The sequence below is a fragment of the Chanos chanos genome, chromosome 3 (genome assembly GCF_902362185.1).
Source record: "Chanos chanos chromosome 3, fChaCha1.1, whole genome shotgun sequence".
Classification (NCBI taxonomy): domain Eukaryota; kingdom Metazoa; phylum Chordata; class Actinopteri; order Gonorynchiformes; family Chanidae; genus Chanos; species Chanos chanos.
In genome coordinates, this window is record NC_044497.1 from 52,553,181 (window position 1) to 52,562,775 (window position 9,595).

Below are 9,595 nucleotides of genomic sequence, written 5' to 3' on the forward strand. Positions count from 1 at the left end.
CAGCAATATTAATATCCAGCCCTGTCTGGGAGTAGGATATTGGACCCCAGATAATATTTTCATCATAATTTAACACAGCTTTAATAAAACCGCTATCAATCAGAGGAGAGGTTGATGTGTTCTGGCTACCAGCTGTTTGCTGTGAACTCTCTGATGCTAATTGACTAATAACCTCTCCTGTGCTCCTCAGCGGCCCCCAGCACAGACGACGTGGCACTGTACGTGGGCATCGTCATCGCGGTCATCATGTGCCTGGTCATCTCCGTCATCGTGGCGCTCTTCGTCTACCGCAAAAACCACCGTGACTTCGACTCGGACATTATCGACTCCTCCGCTCTCAACGGAGGCTTTCAGCCAGTCAGTATCAAAACAGCGCGAACAGGTGAGGGAAAAGAAAAAAAAGGAGAAAAAAAGAAAGAAAAAAAACCTGGAGGAGCATGCGCTGAATAATTGGTGGCGTATAAAAGTCTAAATTACACCCCGCGACGTGTCACCGGCCGGCCGGACGGACGGCATATGACTTACCGTCGTTTTCTCAACACATTTTGACACATCTCTTTATTTTCTCAATGTCATCCTAAGGTAAAAGGAACCTGGCAGATCATTTTCCCTTGATTAATGCGCCAAGACGAAATTTGACAACGGCGGATTGAGAATTGATATGTGTCAGAATATATGTGTTGATGTGAAAGAATTGAAAAGACACATTCATAATTCAAAGGCGGCCGGCTCCTGCCAGTGAGATGGGGAAGGCACAAAAGAGGGCGTCAATGAGAGTGGAATGCACGCGAGGTCTGGTTAATGTCTCTGCCAGGGAACCATTAGAATGCTTGTCACTTTGATGTGAAGGCAATCTGCAAGTTATCATGAAGGCATAATTAGGTCTGTCTATACGGCATATTCAATGTTAATTAGATCTGAGCTGTAGTTAGCTTACTGAAAGGTAGTTTGGCAATGGGGTGAGCATACACACTGGCAGAGCCAACGCTGAAATTGATGTTTTATGCTGAGAGACCCAGACATACACAACGCAGGTCAATGTTACACACCGCCAGGGAAAGGAGACGGGAGCTGAGGGGAGGGAGCATAGATATTGATTAGATTTGTGAAGGTTGTGTGTGTGTGTGCGTGTGTGTGTGTGTGTGTGCGTGCGTGTGTGTGTGTGCGTGTGCGTGTGCGCCTGTTTACGTGAGTATCTCAGCGATGATCATGAATTTATTCGCTGTTTTGTTGTTTGTAATTCCTGTGCCGTTCTTTAAACCTCAATTTATCTGACCTTATCCCCTCGTCAGACCTTTTCCAAGACCTGAGCAGTCTGTTAGCAGGATTTCTCAGATGACTCTGCGCTCACCTCAGGTTGCCATGGCGGCAAGGGCTATTCGGCTGTTTGTCCATATACGTAACAGAAGTGCGATCCGAGAGCAGGCGTAGAGCAGGGTCGTATCGCTTCAGCCAGCGACAAGCAAACGGCAGGCAGGCACACAGTGCGTGTGTGCCTGCCTGCCTGTGTGCGTGCGTGCGTGCGTGTGTGTGAGCGTGCGTGCGTGTGCACACTCGGCGTATGGGTCAAGAGGGACTCGTGGGTAGCTCTCGCTACCAGTCACGATGAGGAGGAGGTGGGAAAGCTAGAGAGCTCTCAGCGTGCCACCACGCCCACTCAGCACGAGCATGAATATTCATCTGTGTACCTGTGAGGGATTAACTCATTAATAAGGATGCCATCTGCTCTCCACACCAAACTGCTGAACGCTCATCTGATCTGTGACTTTCCCTGACGAGGTGCAGTGGTGCCTTTTCATAGTCCTAATGCAGTAAAGAGAAAAAGACTAATGATAAATTTGTGCGACTCGTACTTTAGTTGAATTACCTGGGGGGTGGAGGGAAGGGTGCACACACACATGCACACACGCACACACACACACAGACACACACACATGCTTAATCACATCCTAAGTCAATTTAGCCCTTGTTTTTACTTTGAATAGATTTTTCCTGTCTGAAAGTGTCCTTGGATATTCAAAAATACAAACACAGACCTTTCTCTTCCTCCCTTTCAGCTGACCTCCTTACTGCTCCCCCTGACCTGACCTCCGCGGCAGCCATGTACCGCGGGCCCGTGTACGCCCTCCATGACGTGGCTGACAAAATCCCCATGACCAACTCTCCGCTCCTGGACCCTCTGCCCAACCTGAAGATTAAGGTGTATAACTCCTCCGGAATGGTCACGCCCAATGAGGACCAGTCCGACATCTCCTCCAAGTTCTCCCCGAAGCTCCCCCACTCCCTCATCGACAGCGACACCATGAGCCGCCGCACCCAGAGCCTGGTCCGAACCCGGGATCCCTCCTGCACGGCCTTTGGCTCCTTCAACTCCCTGGGAGGACACCTCATCGTGCCAAATTCAGGTTAATTTAGCGTGCGTGTGCGTGTGTGTGTTTTTGTATGTGTGTGGGTGAGGGTAGCGTTAGCGAGGGCAGATTAGCTTTGAATGCACATCTTGAAGCGATCTTACAGAAAACACATGCACCTCTCAGCATATTTGGTAGAGCAAGCAATTATGTTTACGCTCGGGTTGCAAGCTGCCAGAGGCTCATTGAAGCTGGTTGCCTTAATGAACTCCAGACCGGTGCAGGAGCTGGGTGAAGTGGTGTCAGAATTATAGCCTGACCTATAAACAGAGATTATAGGCAGCTCTACCAATAAAACTAAACAGTACCAGAGTCCAGACAAGCCCCGAACATCAGTAGCAGGCACAAAGAGACACATTCCTCCCCACTGGTTCCGATTCCTCTTTATCATTGCTGTTCTGGCTTTACACACATTATAAAAATACATCGGAGCTGACATACAGAAACAGGGAAGTGAGATGTTGTGAAAACTAACAGAACAATATTCTCTCTGAGGTGTTGCTTATCAACGAATTACGCGGAAATCACACAGGAAATTCACTGTGGAATACAACATTTTATAGTCTGAGCTATTCTTCTTCCAGGATTAACCCTTTGGATCTGACTATACTTAACATAAGAAATACTTTCTATTTTTAGCAATTTACTGTAAATACATGTTTTGCTGCGTTCTGTGTTGCTAAAGTAATTGTTTAGCATGTTAGTATGCTAAAGTTGCTAACTTTCTTATCTGGCTATAGAACTGAAATGTGCCACACAGTAGCATTCAACCCAAAAATATGAACAAGTATATGTAACACTGTGTTACTATCCAAGAGGTATTGTTGTAAATCATCAAATAGTTCTGCGGAAACACAGCTGGATTTGTGTTTTGGACCTATGATTTTATTGAGTGCTGCTGGACTCTGTGTTCAGTTCAATAGATATATGTCGTGGCAAGAGTCTTCAAGTCAATAGATCTCTCTCAAGTTCTGTTCTACTCCCATAGCAACAGCGTTGGCTCTAGTCTCCTCCCCCTAGCAACAGTGTTGGTTCTTGTGAGACGCGGATGAATCCTCAGACCATAGGCACTGTGACTTTACAGCTCCCCAGTGACTCACTGGCGCTCTCCACTAGCTCAATATGGCTAACGTCTCACTCTCATACATATTGCGTGTGATGCGCCTCTCAAAGTGACTTAACGCAGCATATGTGTAATAAACGGATTAACACGTCCCTTAGATTAGAGGCTGAAAGAGTAATCATTCTTATGTCTGCCCCCCCCCCCCCCCCCATCTTGTGAACCAAGGGGACAAGCTTCCATTAATTCATTATGAAAAGTGATCGGATTTGTGCAATTTATGGATTCTCTGCATGCAGCAGTGAGTAATTGTACCTAAGACCAGTACATGATAACGATTCCCCTTCAAGGAGACATGGAGACGCTTTCGACTTTTAAGTGCACTTATGGTCTTGTTTGCTCACTGACTGCCTGTGTTCACCCGTGCTACATGATGGGTTTCTAGAAGAAGCTGTTTGTCAGCTCTCAAAAGTTACAAACACGCACAGCATAATGAAAGTCCCCAAAGTCTACAAATGATATGCATAATGGAGATTTGGATAAAAGTTTGTCGTCGAACATTTTAGTCGTGGAGTAACGGACAAGCTTGAGGACTGAATACGTTTGCAGATGTGCATTCTGAATCAACAGACAAAAACACGATAAAAAATGTGAATTGTAAGCCATAAAGCATTACTGTACCAGAGACTTTGGACGCCAAAGAGCTTTATAGGAAGATGAGTGTGAATATTGTGGGCTAGAGGGCACGTCTCGTTCTGTGTGATACCGTCTGTCGTGTTGTTTTGTCTGTGGAGTACACTCTTGACTGTATCTGTGCCTTCAGTCCCGTCGTGCTCCCTTGCGATGCATGTGTTATCGCGGCTTGAGAAGAAAGACTGTCAGCTTCTGAAAAGTTCAGCTGAAGGACATGCAAAATCAATGAGTTTATCTGAGGGACTGGCGCAAGAGACAGGGGTGGGGGGTCTTTTTCGCTGGAGAAAAACCGGCCCCTCGAACTGTGTCACGCGGCACAAGACGAGAAGCTTGGGGAATTTCTGTGGGGGTTTTTTTTGGGGTTTTTTTTTTGTCGGGTCCGTGTACGACACGGCGAATGAAAAGCGGCAGCCTTCTTTTGGTTGTGCCTGGTCGTGAATGACATTGAGTAGGCTTTTAGTTTCAGCGCCCTGTCATTCTGTTGGCCTGGCGCCTTGGTGGGCATGGCAGACATGGCGCCTGGCAGAGGTCAGGACATGGCAGAAGTTGCTTACTGGCAAATTAACGATGGTGCTGTGCTGTCTTTGCCTGGCTGTGTGTCTGCGTGTGTGTGTGTGTGCGTGTGTGTGTTTCATCTCTCCCACAGGCGTTAGCTTGTTGGTGCCAGCAGGCGCCATCCCCCAGGGCAGGGTGTATGAGATGTACGTAACAGTACAACGAAAGGAGAGCATGAGGTAACGTCCCTACTGCTTGCACACAGCTTTACACTATTCATCAACACAAGGGCTACGAGCACACGTGTGTGTCTGTGTGTTTGTGTGTGTGTGTGTGTGTGTGTGTGTGTGTGTGTGTGTGTGTGCGCTACCTTGAAACACAGCGCGGTGAGAGAGATATCATCTGCTTGCCCTCCCAGTTTGACCCTCCACCGCTCAGCTCCCTTTCTCTATTGAGTCCGGCACCTGTGCCATGAGAAACAGCGTAATGACAGTTCAGTAGCCTCCTGTAGATTATTTCTTGAGGGCTGACGGAGGGCGCAGGGAGGAAAACGTGTGTGTGTGTGTGTGTGTGTGTGTATATATATATATATATATATATATATATATATATAATATATGTCTTCGCAAATAACAAGCCAGTTATACTGACAATCACATCCCTACTGAGAAACACTTGTAAATGTTTTATGAGTTGTTTTTACAAATGCTTTACCTGCAAAACACAATGTGCACTCCAATAAACTATGTCCACGGACTGTTCAGAATGGAACATGATTGATATTAAATGAGATGCGTGTTATGAGTCATACCGAGAATAAATACCCTTGATGCGGAAGGTGAGAGTAATTTTTTTTTGTTGTTTATTATTTTTCGTCTGCTCCGCACCCGTTTCCAGGCCATCGGTGGATGACACTCAGACGGTTCTGAGTCCTGTGGTGAGTTGCGGACCCCTGGGGGCCCTCCTGACCCGACCGGTCATCATCACCATGCACCACTGCGCAGAGGCCGACAGCGAGGATTGGCTCATCCAGCTGAAGAGCCAGTCACAACAGGGACAGTGGGAGGTGAGTGGGAGAGGAAAGGGGGGAGAAGGTGTCATTGTTCATATGAATTAATGTATGAATCAAAGCATGAGGTAACATGTCCGCATATGCCTCAGTCGAAAGAGAGCCAAACTTTCTCTTGCTGTTTTCCATTGGAGATGTCGTCCGCTGAAGGAAAATGTTTCGATAAATCGCCGTGAGGGCTCTGGCCTTAAATATTGTTATTTATTCTGTCTGTGAGTTTTAATTATGTGTGGGTGTGTGTACGTGTGTGTGTGCGTGTGTGTTTGTGTGTGTGTGTGTGTGAGTTTTTCTGTATGCGTGCTTGCAACCATGCGTGGCCATGCGTGAGCCTCCTGCAGACAGCGGGAAGGCCTCCCATTGGCTCTCGGATTGGGACGGGCACATGCTTCATTCAGATAGCACTGGGATGGCAGACAGTTCTGATTGAACAAATGCAAATGAGATGACAAGAAAGAAGGGAGGATAATCGAACAAAAATGAAAAAAAAGAAAAGAAAAGAAAACTAAAAATGAAAGGACTAGGGGATCGCCTCTGTCGGACGCAGACACCTGCCGCGGTGTGTGAAGCTTGGATAAACAGAACAGAAAGTTAATTCAATGATTACGGCCATGTACGAACTGTTATCACCCACACTCTGTCCCCTCCCGCCCCCCCACCCCCCACACACCCTTTCGTCTCCCCCCCCCCCCCCCCCCCCCCCCCCCCCGGGCGTCAGAGGCCCCAGAGACAAGACTTTTTGGCGGACCTGTGCAGGTATACGTCCGTGACAGCCGGCCTTGTCGTTAATACCGGCGATGGTGATAAGTTGGTTATCTGAGGTTGGGCGCGGGGCATAGCTGTGAACAAAGTCCCTGTGTACACCCAGGCATTGTCCTTCTTCTGTTATCACTTTCTAACACAAAAGCCTGTGCATTAATTAGCCGTTCAGGGGGCAGGCGTGTGAGGGAGAGGAGGCAAAGCCGGAGCCTGTGAGCGCCTACGCAGCAGACTTACAGATATTCTCAACAGCTGTAGCTCTCGAACGCCTCAGAGTGAAGCTCAGACTTAATTGGTCTTTGTCACGTCCTCCCTGTTTAACGGGTAAACGGGAGCGGTTTCCGCAATTACCGAAAATTAGGAAAGTATTTCACAGAACTGCCCATCAAACTAGCAAAAAAGAAAAAGAGAGAGAGAGAGAGAGAGAGAGAGAAAAAAAAAGATTTTATTTCCTTCTCGGTTTTTTTTTTTTGTCAAAAGTGACAGCGCGGATTTCACAGCGATCCCTTTAGCCTGAGAAACAATCTAAAGGAAATGATCCTCAAATAAAGAATTCTCAAAACATGGCAGATTTCTTTCAGTTTGCTTCCAGCAGCTGTCAAAAGCTTCAACGCTGCCACCAATGTGACTGCACGTTCCTCTCCCCGCAGGACCCTCTCACAGCATCCAAGCTGCTTAGCAACAGTCTATGACCTTGTCTCATCTTATCAAACATGAAGTAGTTCTGGATAGCCTTCAGCGATTCATAAGGATAAATACAAAAGGGAGGGTGGGAGGGTTGCCGAATGACCGTTCCAATGCTCCGCAGAGGCAGAGACCTGTTTTGTCTGACAAAACAGATCCTTGTTAAAACTTGTATGCGACAAAGAGAAAAGAAAGGAAGAAAGAAATTGATATTTTGTGGTTTCCGAGAAGCTACGGACACCAGAGGAGGCTTCTGGCGCCGTGTGAACGGTTCAGTATCGTTTTTATAATTCATTACAGCTTTCAGAAATAGAGGAGAAGATGTGTGTGTGTGTGTGTGTGTGTGTGAGTGTGTGTGCTTTTATGAGAGTTTGTGAGATTACAGACTACGGTGAATGGAAGAGAAAAGCCACGAGGAGGTTGTAAACACAATGACAATCACGGTGAAGCAGGATAATTAGAAATGAGATCACGGTCCCACTGACAAGGTCATCAGGCACAAACAGAAGCCCTGAACATAACAGCACAGAACTCTGGATGTGATGGAAGGGTGCTGGAGGGCTCCAGAGCCAAGGAGTGATTAAGAAAAAGCTCAGGCTTTATCTTCTGAAAGAGAGAGAGAGAGAGAGAGAGAAAGGAGGGAGAGAGAGAGAGAAAGAGCTTGCAGAGACTTCCACTCCCAACCGTGATACACCAAGGAGGGGAGCAGTCACAACACAGTCCATTTTGCCAGTGGGGTGAAAACAAAACAACATGTCCTCTGTATGTGTACAAAAACATGCCTGATTGGGCAAAAAGTAGTCATGGAGACTTTGGAGGCTGGGGGGGGGGGGGGGCGCTTGGGGGGGCCACATGACGAAGGAAAAGGCCTGTCATGAATGAAGACAATTCCCGTTTATCTATGGTGTGTCCGCGTGACTTTGATGGATTCCCATGGAGTCACCAATATAAGCCGTGTGTGTGTGTGTCTCAACCGTTTAAACAAAGAAATAAATATCGATTACATCTCACGCCCGTCAGACGCGGAGCAAGTAATATCCGTAGGTGATGGGTGGTAAGTTTTGATGGTGTCCATAGATCCGAGGGGCGTTTTTTTTTTTGTTGTTGTTGTTTTTTTTTTTGTTTTCCTGTAAGGACAACCTTGGCTGATCACATAGGGCTTGTAAATATTGCTTTTTCAGTTTCCCCCACACGAATGATATGACCTGTCAAAATACATATCCACAGTGACGGCAGTGCATGACTCCATTTGAGAAAGATTACTTTTACCCGTAAATATTATTTTATTTTATTTTCATTTATTTATTTATATATATATATATATATATACTTTTTTTTTTTCATTTTCTTCATGCAGAGAGAACTGACAATTTGTGATGATTTTTGCAGGGAGCTGTTTTGAAAATGTGTTTGATGTTGCAAAAAAAGAGAAAAAAAAAAAGAGAGATGGTTTTCATGTCTGCTATGTTTTTTTTAGCCACATTATAACAATTTTACTTTTCACCAACTCTGAGTAATGAGGGAAAACTAGTGATTTTTTTTTTTCTTTTTTTTTTTTCTTTGAACATGCCTGTTCTGTCGCGAGCGGTGTTTGGTGAGCGACAACGAGTTAGCTATGATGAATAGAGTGAAGATTTGAGTAAATAAATCATTTTCTGAACAGCATTAGCCCAGTTTTCCATTCTGTTTTCTAATTATCTCTCTAACGCTCTTCCAATGCTAGCATCCCAGAGGACACGTTTAAGAAGCTAATGACCGGCCATAATACTGCTGTTTAACGGCCAAGCCGACAATAAAATATTTTAATTCCTTTTCTCTTTTTCATAATGGGATGAAATTAATGACAGTGCGGTGCCCATACAAGCGTCAGGATTAGAACTAATAGACGGAGAGGCATGGACGCTTGAGCAGTGCCAAGTCACACGCTCATAATGAAACTGTAAGAGGCTGTGACATGAACGCTATCGCGGAGGTCGGCCGTTAGGGGCCCCGCGCCCCGGCTATTACCCAATGTATTCGCACGCGGTCTTCTGTTCACGTTTGGTAGTGCGTGCACACACGCGCGCGTGCGCCGCGCACACTGACTCACAGACTTATTTAACGTTATGAGATGCTCTTTGTTGATTTTAATTGTTGGTTATGTCTCTCTCTCTCTCTCTCTCTCTGTGTGTGTGTGTGTGTGTGTGTGTGTGTGTGTAAACAGGATGTGGTGGTGGTAGGGGAAGAAAACTTCACCACTCCCTGTTATATTCAAATGGATGAGGAGGCCTGTCATATTCTCACTGAGACGCTGGGGACATACTGTCTGGTTGGACAGTCTGTCAGCGCGGCCACCAGTAAGAGGCTCAAACTGGCTATTTTTGGCCCCGTTACCTGTACCACGCTGGAGTACAACATCAGAGTCTACTGCCTGGACGACACACAGGACGC

The 9,595-nt window shown here is 46.3% G+C and overlaps 1 protein-coding gene across 1 annotated transcript in view; it reads left to right on the forward strand.

Moving 5' to 3' along the window:
* The window catches only part of unc5cb (unc-5 netrin receptor Cb), a 63,745-nt gene that overhangs the window by 49,825 nt on the left and 4,325 nt on the right, over positions 1-9,595 (forward strand). Inside the window, exons 9-13 of the mRNA XM_030768051.1 lie at positions 191-382; positions 2,058-2,405; positions 4,808-4,895; positions 5,554-5,722; positions 9,369-9,595. The exon at positions 9,369-9,595 is cut by the window's right edge and continues 7 nt beyond it. Coding sequence (XP_030623911.1) covers positions 191-382; positions 2,058-2,405; positions 4,808-4,895; positions 5,554-5,722; positions 9,369-9,595 — 1,024 coding nt within the window. The remainder of the gene's footprint in view (positions 1-190; positions 383-2,057; positions 2,406-4,807; positions 4,896-5,553; positions 5,723-9,368) is intronic.